At 52.1% G+C, this 16,697-nt stretch overlaps 1 protein-coding gene across 3 annotated transcripts; it reads left to right on the top strand.

Annotated features, from left to right (window-relative positions):
• Positions 1-235: 235 nt before the first annotated feature.
• Positions 236-16,612, top strand: LOC132233274 (paired immunoglobulin-like type 2 receptor alpha). Of its 3 annotated transcripts, none has more exons than XM_059693667.1 (7): positions 236-401; positions 2,043-2,447; positions 6,410-6,640; positions 14,276-14,339; positions 15,440-15,489; positions 15,719-15,750; positions 15,922-16,612. In XM_059693667.1, the coding sequence occupies exons 1-7, from the start codon at positions 374-376 to the stop codon at positions 16,048-16,050; spliced, it is 939 nt and encodes a 312-aa protein (XP_059549650.1). In that variant the 5' UTR covers positions 236-373; the 3' UTR covers positions 16,051-16,612. The 3 variants fall into 3 exon arrangements, with proteins under 3 accessions (XP_059549650.1, XP_059549651.1, XP_059549649.1); XM_059693666.1 differs by lacking the exon at positions 236-401 and adding an exon at positions 1,490-1,743; XM_059693668.1 differs by lacking the exons at positions 236-401; positions 15,719-15,750 and adding an exon at positions 1,481-1,743 and having other exon boundaries at positions 15,922-16,044.
• The last annotated feature ends 85 nt before the right edge of the window (positions 16,613-16,697 follow it).

Below are 16,697 nucleotides of genomic sequence, written 5' to 3'. Positions count from 1 at the left end.
GCCAGGCCACCCAAGCGTCTTTCACAGCCCAGAGGACTGGATGACATTAAGCTCTGGGCCTCAACTTCCCTTCTCAACTGTAAAATGGAGATTATAATACACCCACCACAGAATGTTGTAAAGCTGAAATGAGGCAATGGATGTTTTGTGGCTGAGTCAGATAAGAGACTTCCATAAAAATTTGAAACTTCTCTTCTCAGGCCTAGCAGGAAGGGTGTGAAAAGCAGACACAGAGAGCGGCGGGGGCTGCCTGGCTGGCTGTGGGAGAAATGGAGAAGAAACCTGTTAGGATTGGGGAAGAAACGGATTGAAAAGGAAGTTGGTCTGCTGCTTCCATCTCCAGAAGGCAAAGGCCACTTCCTCTGATGAAATCATGCCCACCCACTCCCACAGTCTACTCAGTAAGTTGATGGGAACCTCATTCGGGGAGGCAATGGGCAGAGCCTCCTGCGAGTCACCAAAGGTCCCAGTTCCCGACCTCTCACCCCGTTCACCACGTCACAGGCGGGCAGTGCCCTCCAGTAGGGATGGTCCCAGGGACTGTCCCTGGGGTGACCCATTACTGCTCTGAGCCTTAAGCCCCTCTGTCCAGGGAAGACTCTGGATTAGCCAGGGCTCCCACCGCGGTGGATGGGACCATCTAAGGAGCGTTATAAAAATACAGCCTCCTGCGGCTCAGCCCAGAGCTCTGCACTCTGGTGCTGAGGCCTGGAGACTCTGTGGTGCAGCCAGGTGGAAGCATCCAGAAGGCTCTGTGGCTTCAGCAAGAGTGGAGTTCCAGTCCTGGACCCATCACTTGAGAGTCACGGACTTGGGCACACCCTCTCCGAGCCTTGGTTGTCTCATAAGCGAAGGGTGAGAACAGAGGGCCCTGCAGATCCACACTTGAATTCTGTGGGTAAAGGCATGGCCTCCAGAAAGCCACTCTCTGGGGAGATGGAAGGGTCAGACCACACTCACCTCTTATCCCAGCGCGGGGGAGGTGCAGAGGGAACAGAATGGGCCTGTGGGTCTTGTTTCTGCCTGTGAACTACAGGGGAGGGCGAGGGGCCAAGAGCCAGCTGGATGCAGCTGGGTGGGGCTGGGGCTGGGGCTGGGGGCATCTCCACCAGCGCCTCCCGCCTCCTTTTCCAGGGGCTGTAGCTGGACAGAGACTCCTGGCTGCCTTCCCTCTCTTGAAAGAGCCTGAGCTGGTCCTGCTGCTGCCCCTTCCCCTGCAATGAGAGAAACAGAGGCTGAGAGGCACTCAGAGAAGCAGAGAAAAGGAGAGCGGGTGAGAGACAGAGACGGGACTGACCCCTAAGGAGATGGGAAAGTCCCTGGCAGAGACAGGGCGTTGAGGTGGGAGGGGAGAGGCCCCAGGCAGCCCTGGTCAGGACCACACCCATCAGCATGAAGGTGGGGACTGGGGGGCCGATATCATGGCTCTTGGTCACTGACCACAGGGGAAGCTCTTTGGCAATATCAGAAAAGAAGAAGCCAGATTGTAAACGGAAGTGCGGCCCATCCTGGGCAGGCATGTTTGGGGAGGGCTCCCACCTCCCAGTCCTCGGAAGGAGCCTGGTCCTGCCTCTCCGGTGGTCAGATTAGCCTGAGGCAGCCCCTCCACACAGCCTCCCCTCTGGCCTAGAGGCGCTGCTTGTTTTCTCATCCTCCCGAGGAGAGCGGAGAGCGAGGCCATGGGTCTGCCCCTGCTGCTGCTCCTGCTGCTGCCCCTGCTGCCGCCAGCAGCTCTGCGGGCTGGTGAGTGGCCAGGACCCCCTGGCTCTGACCAGGGCCCCAGGGGAGCCCCAGGGAGGGGCTGTGGCCAGCCAGGCTTCCCACCTGCCACAGCAGTGGGCTGGGCTGGTCCCACAGTGCTGGGTCCCCCACATCCCTCACCCGCCTTTCTACCCGCCCTGGAGAGGGGGCGCCCAGCCAGAGGGCCAGTCCTATTCTCTGCCACACTTCCGCCCGTAGGTGAGGGTGCCAGATGGTCCGGGGTTATCTTCTCGCTCCCTCCAAGTGGCTTCAAAGTCCCTCCCTCTCCCTCCCTCCTCCAGGTGGCTCAGCAAAATGCACTTCAAACCTTAATTATGAAGTCCACCAACCAGAGCACCTCTCAGCCCCTGAGGGTGGCTCCATCGACATCCCCTTCTCCTTCTGTTACCCCTGGGAGTTAGCCAGCGACCCCAACGTGCGTATATCCTGGAGATGGAAAGACTTCCATGGAGAGTTCATCTACAACACAACCCCGCCGTTCACCACCTCACCGTTCATCCATAAGGATTTTAAAAACCGCCTCTCCCTGAACTGGGCAAAGGGCCAGAGGAGCGGCTCCCTCCGGATCTCCAACCTGCGGAGAGAGGATGAATGTAGCTACTTCTGCCGAGTCCGGTTGACCACACGGAACAAAGGCGAGAAGGTGTGGCAGTCCATCCCAGGGACCAAACTCACCATCACCAGAGGTGAGTCCCGCTGCCCCGGCCACGGTGCCCTCGTCCCCCAGGACCGGTCCAGGCGCCTCTCTTCCTGACCTTTCTCTCAAACGCCTCTCCCTGCCCCTGGCTGCTTCCCAGCCTCTGCCAGCTCTACCTTTTTCACCGTGATCTCCCCCAACGTGGGCTGCCTTCCTTGCCCCTCCCTCACTGCCCCGTAGATCCAGCCCCACCCCATCCCCAGGCTTCAGACCGTCCAGGCTCCCCGGTTATCCGCCTTCTTGCTCCACGTTGGGGCTCCAGCCCGGCCTCCTGCCTTCACCCCATGTCCTCCAGGCGGACTTGACTTTTACAGGATGTGGCCTGGCTTTCCTTTGTCCTGTGTCTGCAGGTGGAGCCCCAGCTAGCCCCACGTCTGTGTCCCCCCACAGCCATGAGCTCAGCCTGGCACACACAGGAGGGACCCCATAGGAATTCCCACCCCTCCCTCCACCCCTGGTAACACCCCAGCACCTGTTGTCCCAATTTCTCTGCTTTCTTTTCTCACTCTGCTCCCCAGAACATGGCCCTCAATGCTCCCTCCCCAGTTCCATCTCTTTTCTCTCCTTCCCCATCTCTTCTTCCCATCTTCATCCTCTGAACCCTTTTTGTTTCTCACAGCAACCCCCCTAAGTCCTCACTCCCACCACACAAAGCCCTGTGTTGGCCCCTTCTCTCTCTGCCCTGGTCGTCAGAGGCCCCTCTGCCTCAGCAACAAGGCAGCTCCCAGCTATGTGCCCTTGTCCCAACTGAACACTTTGGCATGCATCGCCCTAGTTACCCTGCACCACGACCCCGAAATCATAGTAGGAACCACTATCACCTTCCTGTTCCAGATGGGGAAACTGAGGCTTACACCTACACAAAGTCACCTTCATGGTGCAGGTGGAATTTGAACCCAGTTTAACCCCAGAGCCTCCTCTCTTAACCATTAGCCACTCGGTCTTGATCATCTTGATCACCTACTGACTTGGTCATCTTGTTGTCTTGACCTATTTTAACCTACTATGGGGTGTGCTGTATTAACAGATCTTCCTATATTACTCACTGGGACGGGGGAACTTGAAGGTGGGAAGGTGTCGCTAATCTGTCTCCAGGTTAGTGGGGGAGGGGCTCTCTCCCAGGCCCCAGCATAAAGGGGTACATGGTAAGCCGATTTACTTTTTTTTATATACATACTAGAGGCCCAGTGCACAAAAATTTGTGCACTGGGGGGGGGGGGGTCCCTCAGCCCGGCCTGTGCCCTCTCGCAGTCTGGGACCCCTCGGGAGATAACGACCTGCTGGCTTAGGCCTGCTCCCGGGTGGCAGAGGGCAGGCCCAATCCCTAGGTGCAGCCCCTGGTCGGGCTCAGAGCAGGGCCGATTGGGGAGTTGGGGCGCCGCCCCCTGTCATGCACAGAGCAGGGCAGATTGGGAGGTTGTGATGCCACCTTCAGTCACACTCAGGGTAGGGCCAATTGGGGGGTTGGGGCACCGTCCCCTGTCACACTCAAGGCAGGGTCGATGGGGAGGTTGCGGCACCACCCCCTGTCACGCACAGAGCAGGACCAATCAGGGGGTTGGGGCACTGCCCCCTGTCACTCACAGAGCAGGGCCAATCAGGGGGTTGGGGCGCTGCCCCTGTCACGCACAGAGTAGGGCCAATAGGGGAGTTGGGGCACCGCCCCCTGTCACACACAGAGCAGGGCGGATCAGGGGGTTGGGGCACTGCCCTCTATCACCCACAGAGCAGGGCCTATCAGGGGGTTGGGGCACCGCCACTCTCACACTCAGGGCAGGGCCGATGGGGAGGTTATGGCTCTACCCCGTCACACACAGAGCAGGGCCCGTCGGGGGGGGGGGGGTTGGGGAGCTCCCCCCTATCAGGCACAGAGCAGGGCTGCTCAGGGGGTTGGGACCCTGCCCCCTGTCACACACAGAGCCGCAGGGCGATCAGGGGGTTTGGGCGCTGCCCCCTGTCATGTTGATCCCGGTGCCAGGAGGCATATTACCCTTTTACTATATAGGGTAGAGGCCTGGTGCATGGGTGGGGCCGGCTGGTTTGCCCTGAAGGGTGTCCTGGATCAGGGTGGGGGTCCCCACTGGGATGCCTGGCCAGTCTGGGTGAGGGGCTGAGGGCTGTTTTCAGGTTGGGAGTGACTGAAGTTCCCAACCGCTCCTTTTTTTCTTTTTTCTTTTTTTATTCTGGGCCAGCTTTAGCTTGAGGCTTGGCTCCAGCTCTTAGGCCTCCGCGGCTGAAAGTAGGTTTCTGGCCTTTGCTTACAATGTTGCGAATCTGCTGGCTGAAGTCCGGCGGTATTTGGGTATTTGTTACAATGTTTCTTAAACTGCCCGCTCAGAGGCCTGCAGCCGCAGGCGGGGAACATTGGTTTCCTCCAACGATCCTCCATCACTGAGGCAAGCAAGCCTCATGCTAGTTTCAAGCTGCCTGGCTGCGGGCCGCCATCTTGGCTGACAATTAATTTGCATATCTCGCTGATTAGCCAATGAAAAGGGTAGCAGTCATATGCCAATTGCCATGTTTCTCTTTTATTAGTGTAGATATTTTTATTGATTTCAGAGAGGAAGGGAGAGAGGGATAGAAACATCAATGATGAAAGAGAATCATTGATTGGCTGCCTCCTGCATGCCCCACACTGGGATCGAGCCCGCAACCCGGGCATATGCCTGGACCGGGAACTGAACTGGTGACCTCTTGGTTCCTGGGTTGATGCTAACCACCGAGTCACACCCGGCTGGGCTCAATTTACTTTTTATAATCACTTGTGCTGGCAGCTCTAACTACTTCAGTGATGAATCACTCCTCCCAGCCTGGGTAAATCCACTGCCCTGTCTTGGCCACAGAGCTGGTTTTAGATAATTTATAAAGTGGCTCACAATCTGAATTACACAAACAGACTTGGTTTTATTCTTCCTGCACCTTCTCTGTATCTCCTGTGTTAATTTCTAGCAAGAGTAGCCAGAGAGTTTGATCCATGCTAACCTAAAGATTTTATTAGAGTTAGATTTTTTCTGTGGCTTAGTACTATATCAGTTTTTTGATGGTACATTAAACATCTACAAAGGTACAATCTGTTTGTAGAAACTAAAGTTCAATATATATTAATGTAACTTTAAAAACATATTTCTAGTATATACTAGTGTTCTACAGATGTTTTCTCACTTATTAAAACAATCCTGCAGAAGACAATACTCTTCGATTCTACTTATATGAGGCATCTAGAGTAGTCAAATTCATAGACGCAGACAGTAGAATGGTGGGTACCAGGGCTGGGGTGAGGGTAATGAGAAGTTGTTTAATGGGGACAGATTTTCAGTTTGGGAAGATGACAAAGATCTGGAGATGGCTGATGGTGAGAGCTGCACAACAATGTGAATGTACTTACTGCCACTGAACTGTACACTTAAATATGGTTAAAATGGTGCCATAACCAGTTTGGCTCAGTGGATAGAGCGTCGGCCTGTGGACTGAAAGGTCCCAGGTTCGATTTCAGTCAAGGGAATGTATCTTGGTTGTGGGCTCGATTCCCAGTAGGGGGCATGCAGGAGGCAGCTGATCGATGTTTCTAACTCTCTATCCCTCTCCCTTCCTCTCTGTAAAATCAATAAAAAATATTTTTTAAAATATGGTTAAAATGGTAAATTTTATAGTGTCTTTTGCCACAATAAATTTTTTTTTAAATCCTGTGATCTAGTTATCTCTATTTGTAGGTGATGAAATGAGGTTCTGAGGTCACACCACTGATCAGTGGTAGATTCAGGATTTGAACTGAATGATGTATGTGATAAGCCTTCAGCATTTCACCTTGTTACTCCTCCCCTGTTGTGAGAGCTTCAGAGGGTTGCTCCCCACCCCCAGTGTTCCCCAAACTAGGGAACAGGATGTGACAGTTTCACCCAGATACTTCCAGTCCCCTAAGGAAGAATTTGCTTGTTTCTCATGTCTTCTCAGCCACCGAGAAAACCACCAAGGATCCCACCAGCAACACCAGCACCACCAGCACCACCAGCACCACCAGCACCACCACCACCACAGATGGCCTCGGTGTCTTGGGGGACAAATGGACATCAGGGTCTAGGCCCCTGACTCCAGGAGCGATAGTTGGAGTGGCACTGGCGGGTGCCGTGCTCATAATCACAATTTTGGGATTGGTAGTCTACCTCAGGTGTAGGAGAAGCAGAGGTAAGTGGTCACAGACCCCACTCTCCAATCTTCCCAACCAGATGTTTCTCTGAATCCACCTGCATCAGAATGAACACAGGAGCCTGTTAAAATTGCAAAATCTTACTGGGGTGAGGTCTGGACTTCAAGTGGTATTAACATTCTCCTCAAGTGGTGTCTGTGAGCAATCACCACTGCAGACAAACCCCTCTCCACAAATCTGATCATTTTTCCAGGTCTTGGTTCTTGACTTAATAATTTATCATTAGTCCTCACCTTTTGGTTCATGGGGAGGGGAGGATCTGCCCTGAGAAAAGTAAGGAGAGAGCAGATGGGACAGAAAGTTGGCTCAGCTCAGCAAACATTAGTGGGTGCACCTTTTCCAGGGCCTGGCTTGTAATTGGAGTAATCTATCTATATATATATATATAAAGGCAGTGACCATGATGACTGAAACGACTGTCCAACCAGTCACCATGCGGTGCTAGCATGGATGCATAGACACAGGTAAAGTCTATGAGTGAACTAAGAATGTACGAATGTACAAGACAAATGCTTGCCTTCATGCAGCTCGCACTGTAAGAAGGTTAGGTCAGGGATGAGAATTCAAAATTGCCACCAGCACAGACCTGAGTTGCTGCTTCTCAGAGCAGCCAGAGATACACCCGGTAGTGGACTGGGAGCGTGACTGAAGGGCTGGCGCCAAGGTGAAAGCGGGGCCATTCTGGATTTCCCAGAGGAGCCAATGGCTTCCTAGGAGGCAGAGCTTTTGACGCTGACTGGCATAGAAACCAACCAATCAGAACTTAATCTGGGTGAACTGTGAAGACAGAACCTAAGGTGGGGGTTGAGGAGGGGTTTTAAGGGCAACAGCTGTTTGGTGTAAGGTGTAAGAAAGCGGTTCACTTTTTAAATAACCGGTTTGGCAGTATAGCGCATATGGCTGGCTATCAGTCCAGATATAGGGGTTATGTATTTTTGTCTGCCAAGAGCATCTCCTCCTGCTGAAAAAGGCTCCCCCCACCTTTTAAACAATCCTATCCTATATAATAAGAGAGGAATATGCTAATTAGCCGTTACACCCTGAGGCATAACGACCAAGCACGATCACGGATCAGCAGGAGGGTGGGCCAGTGAGGTACAAGAGGGCTGCAGAGAGCTATAGGAGGGGGCAGGGGAGGGTGGGGGAGCTACAGGAGGGCAGCAGTGACCTACTGGCTACAAGTGGGTGGCAGAGAGTTACAGGATGGGGAAGGGCAGCAAGCAAGCAGGAGGTGGAGAGCTACAGGAGAGGGCAGGGCAACAAGCTATGAAGGGGGGCGGGGGGAGCTACAGGAGGGCAGGGCAGCAGGCAGAGAGCTACAGGAAGGCAGGGCAGCGGGTGGAGAGCTACAGGAGGGCAGCAGTGACCTACTGGCGCTTGGATTTGTGTGAAGGACTACTAGTCCTATATAATCTATCTATACTAATAATTTATACTAATAAAAGGGTAATATGCTAATTAGATCAGGTCGACCAGACATCTTCCGACATCTGACTTCCTTCCGGATAAAGCCATGGTGGTGGGGGCCAAGGCAGAGGCAGTTAGGGGTGATCAGGCTGGCAGGGGAGAGCAATTAGGGGCAAGATCAGGCTGGCAAGGAGTTAGGGATGATCAGGCCGGCAGGGGAGGGCAGTTGGGGGCATTAGGCAGGCAGGCAGGTGAGTGGTTAGGAGCCAGTGGTCCTGCATTGCAAGAGGTATGTCTGACTGCCTGTTTAGGCCCGATCCCTGAAGGGTGTGTGACCAGCTGCAAACAGCCATCATCCCCTCACCCAGGCTGGCCAGGCACCCCAGTGGGGACCCCCACCCTGATCCAGGACACCCTTCAGGGCAAACCAGCCAGCCCCACCCATGCACCAGGCCTCTATCCTATATAGTAAAAGGGTAATATGCCTCCCAGCACCGGGATCAGTGTGACAGGGGGCAGCGCCCAAACCCCCTGATCGCCCTGCGGCTCTGTGTGTGATTGGGTAGAGCCATAACCTCCCCATCGGCCCTGCCCTGAGTGTGAGAGTGGCGGTGCCCCAACCCCCTGATCGGCCCTGCTCTGTGGGTGATAGAAGGCGGCGCCCCAACCCCCTGATCCGCCCTGCTCTGTGTGTGACAGGGGGCGGTGCCCCAACTCCCCTATTGGCCCTACTCTGTAAGTGACAGGGCAGAGCTCCCCAACCCCCTGATTGACCCTGCTCTGTGTGTGACAGGGTACAGAGCCCCAACACCCCTGATGGGCCCTGCTCTGTGTGTGACAGGGGGTAGTGCCCCAACCCCCTGATTGACCCTGCTCTGTGCGTGACAGGGGGTGGCGCCACAACCTCCCCATCGACCCTGCCTTGAGTGTGACAAGGGGCCGTGTCCCAACCCCCCAACGGCCCTACCCTGAGCGTGACTGAGGGTGGCATCACAACCTCCCAATCCGCCCTGCTCTGTGCATGACAGGGGGTGGCGCCCCAACTCCCCAATCGGCCCTGCTCTGAGCCCGACCAGGGGCTGCACCTAGGGATTGGGCCTGCCCTCTGCCACCCGGGAGCAGGCCTAAGCCAGCAGGTCGTTATCTCCCGAGGGGTCCCAGACTACGAGAGGGTACAGGCCGGGCTGAGGGACCCCCCCCCCCACCCCCCGAGTGCACAAATCTTTGTGCACCGGGCCTCTAGTATCAACACTAATAAAAGAGAAAAATGGTAATTGGCGTACGACGATACCCTTTTCATTGGCTAATCAGGGCTATATGCAAATTAACTGCCAACTAAGATTGGCAGTTAACTGCCAACAAGATGGCGGTTAACTGCCAACAAGATGGCGGTTAATTTGCATATGTAGGCACAATGCAGGGAGGCGGAAGGGAAAGCAGGAAGAAGCCCCCTGCCACTGACAGTGATCGGAAACCCAGGGGGGAGCTAAGAGCTGGGGGGCAGGGCAAAGGCGGCCCTGGGGCCGCCTTTGCCCTGCCTCCCAGCCATGATCTGAGAATCAGGTGCCTTTTCTGCCCTGGCCAGTGATAGCAGGAAGTAGGGGTGGAGCCAGCGATGGGAGCGGGGCACGGTCGAAGCTGGCAGTCCCAGGAGCTAGGGGTCCCTTGCCTGGGCCTAAAGCGAAGCCCACGATCGTGGGGCTGCTGCAGCTGTGGGTCCCCGCTGCCCGAGCCGGACACCTCAGCCAGAGGCGTCCTGCAGGGGCAGGGGCGGAGCCTGCCCATCGCGGCACCCCCCGCTGCCACTGCAGGTACCTGCTGCCCGGGCCGGACGCCTAGGCCAGAGGCGTCAGGCCTGGGCAAGGGGCTGATCCTGTGATTGGAGGGTGATGGGGGTCAACGCCTGAGGGCTGCCAGTATGTGAGAGGGGGCAGGCTGGGCTGAGGGACACTCCCCCCTCCCCGCCACCCAGTGCACGAATTTCGTGCACCGGGCCCCTAGTATATATATATAAAAGGCTAATATGCAAAGTGTCCCCTTGGGAGTTCTATCACTCACTATGACGTGCACTGACCATCAGGGTGTGGCGCAGAATGAAGGAAGGCCCTGGCTGGTAGCCGGAAGGCCCTGATCAGCCCTGATCGCCCACCAGGCCTAGGGACCCTACTCATGCACAAAGCATCATTGCACATGCTTGTGTTTTTCCCAACCAGTATTCAGCCATGCAGTTCCTTGCTTTCAAGGAACTCAGAGAGAGCAGGAGGTACTTCAAAGGCTAATTGCCTCACTTGGAAAGAACTATGGTAGATTGGGAGGAAGGAGAGGAACCAGGGAGGACTTTCCAGAAGCAACATCTGCAAAAAAGTCTCAAAGAATAAAAAAGAATTAGCCGGGGAAGCGGTGAGGGTGGTATAGAGATCACTGTTCTTCCAAGCACAGGAAACCATTCTGGGAACTGAAAGTAGCTCAGTGCTATGGAGGAGGCAACAAAAAATTTATTGTGGCAAAAGACACACACTATAAAATTTTCCATTTTAACCATATTTAAGTGTACAGCTCAGTGCTATGGAAAAGAAGACCTCATAAATCACATCCAAAATTCCAGAAGCAACATGAAGCAGCCAAGAGGCAACTACACACTTCACCTTGCAGATACATAGGTCTGTGGAGAGAGTCAGATTCTGGAAAAGGTTAAGAGGGAGCCAGTAAGACTTGATGATTAGATTGATGTAGCAGCAAGGGAGCAGGAAGAAGTCCCATGTTTGCAACTTGGGTGAGTGAGGCTGTAATGAAACCACCAAGTGAATTAGGGACTATAGCAAGTCAAAAGCCTGATTTGGGGGAGAAAAATGATTCCTCTAATTTGGGATATGTTATATTTGAGATGCCTGTATGGGCAGGTGAGTAGAGATGTCCATCAGAAATTTGGATGTTTGCACTTATAGCTCAAAGAGAGGGCAGGGTTGAGGCATTAATTATTTATGCCCCAACAGCATCCAAAATTGATTTTAAATTACATTTTAAAAATTTGCAACAAGATTTCCCCTCTTAGTTATTCTATTATATTTTTATTTATTTCAGAGAGGAATGGAGAGGGAGAGAGAAGCATCAATGATGAAAGAATCATTGATTGGCTGCCTCCTGCACACCCCACGCTGGGGATGGAGCTCACAACCCTTACCAGGAATTGAACCATGGCCTCCTGGTTCATAGGTCGACCACTGACCCACACTGGCCAGGCTGCCCTCTTAGATATTAAAGCACAAAGCTAAAGAGCATAAAATCTGACTGCCTGCAATCAATCCTGGCTGGGTCAACTCTGTCACAGTGGTACTATTACTCTGTACTTCAACTTACTCATCAGTAAAATGGGGATAATATTAGTAATTACCCCAGGATTGTCATGACAATTAAGCATAATGCATTTAGAGTAGCTGCAATACTAGCACATAATAAACAAACAGATAAAAGATAAAGTAATGGAAGAATGGGGGGCAGGAGGTAGGGGGGTAAGAGATCAACCAAAGGACTTGTATGCATGCATATAAGCATAACCAATGGACATAAGACACTGGGGGGTAGGGGAGGCTAGGGGACTGTCTAGGGCGGGGGGATAAAATGGATACATATGTAATACCCTTTGTAATACTTTAAGCAATAAAAAAAAGAAAATAAAATAAAATAAAATAAAAAAGTAATGGAAGAAAATGAAAAACTCAAAATATAGGCAGGATAAAAATAGACTCAAATATATGCAAGAATTTAGTAAATTAAAAGGTAATCAATGGGGAAAACTGAGTAATTCAATACATAGTGCTGGAAGCATGGAGTGGAGATGACCTCCCTAAGTATGATACAAAGTCAAAAAGTAATAAACAAAAATATTGATAAATTCAACTGCATAAAAATAGGGATTTTTTTTCATTCAGCAAGGAAAATACCACAGTGGCTACTCCTGAGAGTGAGGATGAAGGTCAGAGATGAAGAGAAAATGTAATATAGTCACTGAGGAAATGGAAGATAGTATTTAAGGATTTGATTAGGCATGAAGCCATAAATCTGTGAAAGCATCATTGCACATGCTTGTGTTTTTCCCCACCAGTATTCAGCCAGGCAGCTTAGAAACCTTTAAGACACATTGGTTAGGAGTTGTGTTCACCTGCTAGCTCCAGAGACCACAAGTAGCCGTGGTTTAGATACGAGAGATTTTTTTCTCTCTCATATAAAAAAATCCCAGCTGGCGTGGCTCCCTCTTAACCTTTTCCAGAATCTGGACCTATGACCCAGGAGGTCATTGGCACATCCCCAGTCAGGGCACATGCCCAGATTGTGGGCTCGGTCCCCAGTGGGGTGCGTGCAGAAGGCAGCCAATCAATGATTCTCTCTCATCACTAATGTTTCTATCTCTCCCTGTCCCTCTCTCTATGAAATAAATAAAAACATATTAAATAAATGAATGAATGAATGAATGAATGGAACTGGAAGCAGACAGCACAGGAAATCAGTCCTTAGGCACTCAGGTTCCTACCTTTCTGCTAACTGTCCTGGATACAGGATTCTACCCTGAGGGCTGCCTCATGGTCCAAGGTGGCTGCAAAGATTCCAGCCATTATTTCTGAATCTAAATGGGAAACAGAAGGAAGACGGAAACTACAAAAGACTATACCCCAGTTATCTGTTCTCCTGACAGTAAGGATAAGGGTCAGAGATGAAGAAAAAATGTGATATAGTCCAGAAGCCTTCTTGGAAGTCCTACCCATATTTCCCCTTATAACTTACTGGCCAGAATATAATATGTCCCACGTCTATCCATAGGGGAGCACACTGCCACTCCAAATAAAATCAATTTTCTGTAACTGAGTAAGAGGTGGTGAATGGATATTGGGTAAGCAAGCAGCATTCCGTGCAATAGACACATGAAGGATTGGCGATTTGTCAGCTCAGTGTGGCAGGACAGGGGAACTCAGGAGGTTAAGAAGCTGGTGAAAGGCCGGAACCGGTTTGGCTCAGTGGATAGAGCGTCGGCCTGCGGACTGAAAGGTCCCAGGTTCGATTCCGGTCAAGGGCATGTACCTTGGTTGTGGGCACATCCCCAGTAGGAGATGTGCAGGAGGCAGCTGATCGATGTTTCTCTCTCATCGATGTTTCTAACTCTCTATCTCTCTCCCTTCCTCTCTGTAAAAAATCAATAAAATATATATTTAAAAAAAAAAAAAAAAAAAAAAGAAGCTGGTGAAAGGGCACAAATGGAGAGTGGAGGACTCTGAGTCAGCCTGGATAACCTGAAAGAAAGTGGATTATCAGGGGACAAGAGTTCAGGGAGGTCAAAGCACAGGTGTACGGGGAGGGGATGATGACAAAAGAGAGCTGGGAGGAAAAAGAGCTACAGCATAAAAATAATACTAGCATTTAATATTTCAGAGTTTTCATTCCCAGTGATTAAAAAAAATAATGTCCAGGGTATGGCAGAGTGGAGTGGAGGTCACTGGAGTTGGGGGATGGGTGAGTCCAGTGTCTGCGAGGATTGTCCCTGTGGATGATGAGACCCCACAGGAAGGTGGGCAGTGGTGGAGAGGATGTGTGTGAACTGGGGCCAAATGCTTGGGAAATGCTGTGGAGAGACTTGAGAAGGAGGCTGGGGGGGAGAGTGCAGGGAGGTGGGGAGGAACAACAGAGTCCTCGGTGGAAGAGAGGAACAGGCTGCAGTGTAAACACAGATCCCAGCCCTGAGGTTCAGAGGTAGGAGAGAGAAACAGCCACCACTCAAAGGAAAGCATAAGAAGCTGGTTTGTCACAGCAGGAGGAGCGATGGTGCCTGGCGGGGGGGGGGGGGGGGGGGGGGGGGGGGGGAGGTGGGCCAGGCTCAGCAGTGGAAGGAGAAGGTTGAGGGATTGCAAGGAGTTGAAGGAAAGAGGAAGGAAGCAGAGGGAACGTTAGGGAGCGAGGGCAGGGTGAAGGGGGCACAGGGTGCAGAGAAGAGCTGCTCTCCTGACTTGGTGTTGAGGACAAAAGCAGGAGAGGTGTGGGCAGCCTCAGGATGCCAGCTGGTGCCACTCTGAGTCCTAGGCCCTTCCAGCAGGGGTTTCAGCAGAGCTGCTTTGCTGCCCTGGTTTATCCAAGGATGGCCTCAGAGTAGGATGAGGCAGAAAGGCAGGAGAGATGCTGTTCGTGGAAGGCACACTGACATGCTGTTGGTTCCTCTACAGGTCTGCAGACTAAATGTGGGAAGCATGATGTTCAAGGTGGAAAGAAAGCAAGAGCCCCAGACAGGTGAGTGCTTGCCCTCCAATGGGGGTGCTGGTTTGGGAAACAGGAAGTGTCCTTGAGAACAGTGTGAGGGAGTCTTTCACAGCTACTCTCATCCTCTGCTTTCACATTAACATCCACATCCTTATATGTCCCCAACAGGTTAGGCTCTACATTTCCTGAAACTCTGGCTACTAAAAAGCAAACAAGCCAAAAAGTTTTTAAAAAATCAAGAACGGTGGACCTAGGGGTTCCAGCAGTTTCTTTAATTCTTTCCCAGAATGCTTCCCTTTTCTCTTTCTTTGGTAACCCCCTTCTCCTCCTTTCATGGCCATTTCTCAGCTTTTCCTTCTGTTCACCCTGTTTTCTTTCCACCTTGAACATCATCCTTCCCACATCTTCCTGTTCCCCATTTTTTCCTTTTTCTTGCTCATTGTCCAATCTGCCTTTCCCCTGGTGATGCACCCACAGTGGCCACAGAATCATCCGCCTCCATCATCTCTGCCGTCTGCCTTTTCTCAGAGCACCTTCCCCCCTCAGCCCCCAGCCTGGCCTCCTCTCCTCTGTGCTGGGATCTCCTTCCTGCCCTGAGCACTGGTCCTCCTCACCCTCCCACCAGTTTCCTTTTCTCCATCCTTCTTCCCATTTCTACACTTTCCCTTCCCTAAACCCCCGCCCACCCTCTCTCCCTCCCTGACTTTTGCCAGCTGCCTTACTCACCCATCCCAGGATGGTGTCTCCTCCTGGGGACCGAGGCCTGAGCACCCACCCCGAGGCTGTGAGATGAGCGTCGCTGGTTTTCCTTCTCAGTTTTAACCGAGGCAGTGCCAGCAGAGAGGACAGGAATTCACCGCTCTGGTTTCTCCTCCTGTGCCCCTTCCTACAACAGCGGTTCCCTAGAACAGCCCTCCTTCAGGTGCACTCAGGGGCCTCTCCTGGGCTGCACCACAAACTGCCTCTCAAAGCTCTTCCAGGCAGCCTCCTTCTGAGAGCCTCACACCATTGCCTACATCTTCTGAGTAGGTCCAAGCAGGTCGCAGAGCCTCGAAGAGAACCAGCCTGATGCGGGTTTTGACTCCTTTCTGCCCAGCCTCTGACACAATTCCCCTTTCCTTCCCACGCAGGGGATCCTTCCATAACACTGAGGAGAAGCACGAGAACATGGGGCATAAAGGTCAGTTCTACCACCATCACTTCCCACTCTCCACCTTGGCCCTTCCTTCTTCCTTACACACTCTCTCCCCACACACGTGCCCCTCAGCGTTTTCCTCTTTCCCATGCCTCACCCATCCCTCCCATGGACCCTGGTCCTGACCTAGCAGATGACCGCACTACTGAGCCCTCTGCCCATTTCTCTACCTTGGCTGCCATGCCTCTGATCCTGGCACATTTTTTTTTTCTAGGACTACATAGAGACTCCAAGCCGGACCCAAAAGTAAGTAGCTCAGACTAGAGCCTGAAAGAATTAGAGAGAAGCTTGGAGAAGTAGGGGTGGAAAGAATAGAGGGACTGTGGTATCAGCAGGGCACTCAGGTATGAGATCACTGATGTAAGATGAGGTCAGCTCCCCCTCAACTTCTAACCCCTTTTCTCTGTTCTCTCACAGGTTGACAGCATCCTCTATGCCTCCCTTACCCTCTCCAACTCAACCTCACCCTCACCGACAGCACCTCCCAGCCACCTTCTCCACGAGAGCCCCCAGGAAGAGACCCTATACTCTATGTTAAAGACCTAAGGAGTGTGACTGAGTGACGACCTCCTTAGAGTAAGCTGCACAGAAGGATCACCACTTCCCATAACAATCCCAGCCAGACACCGATGACTCAGAAGTCAGCAGGGGTCAAAGGCCACCAAGGACCGAAGAAAAATAGCCATCTGCTCCAGTTCCCTCTTCGTCTCGTTCCCTTGCCCACAAAAATAAAAGTACCTGTAGGATTTGCCTGCATGCATCTAAGAAAAAAATGATGTCACCTTCAACTTCTCTCCTTCTCACAAAAAACGAACTATAATAGATAGCTCACTGCCTCAGGCCTGGAAACAATAAGTTACCAAACACTGGTAGGCAGCCTGGAACCCAAGGTCTGCCCCTCAGTCTAACCACTCTACTTCCCTTATAATAATAACTGGCATGTATTGTGTTATGCATTACCTCATTTAAACATTAACAACCCTATATGGTATTGGATGTACTCATTTGAGACGTGAAACAAAGAACCAGAACGGCTACAGTGCTTTTCCTCAGGCCACGCAGTTAGTAAATGGTGAGCCAGGATTTGAACACAGACTTGTCCTTTTCTATGTCCTTCTCCCAGAACTCAAGTATCATTGCCTTCCCAGATTCCTATGCTATGCAGGCCTCCCACCAGAAACAATGATGTTAGT

The sequence above is a fragment of the Myotis daubentonii genome, chromosome 4 (genome assembly GCF_963259705.1).
Source record: "Myotis daubentonii chromosome 4, mMyoDau2.1, whole genome shotgun sequence".
Taxonomy (NCBI): domain Eukaryota; kingdom Metazoa; phylum Chordata; class Mammalia; order Chiroptera; family Vespertilionidae; genus Myotis; species Myotis daubentonii.
The sequence above is the reverse complement of the archived record's forward strand: the minus strand, read 5'-3'. Positions and strand labels throughout refer to the sequence as shown.

Excerpts from the sequence above, each read along its gene's own strand:
- LOC132233274 (XM_059693666.1), top strand. The coding sequence starts at position 1,680 with ATGGGTCTGCCCCTGCTGCTGCTCCTGCTGCTGCCCCTGCTGCCGCCA. Across the intron at positions 6,641-14,275 it reads CAGGTGTAGGAGAAGCAGAG|GTCTGCAGACTAAATGTGGG; the intron begins GTAAGTGGTCAC and ends GTTCCTCTACAG. Across the intron at positions 15,490-15,718 it reads CGAGAACATGGGGCATAAAG|GACTACATAGAGACTCCAAG; the intron begins GTCAGTTCTACC and ends TTTTTTTTCTAG.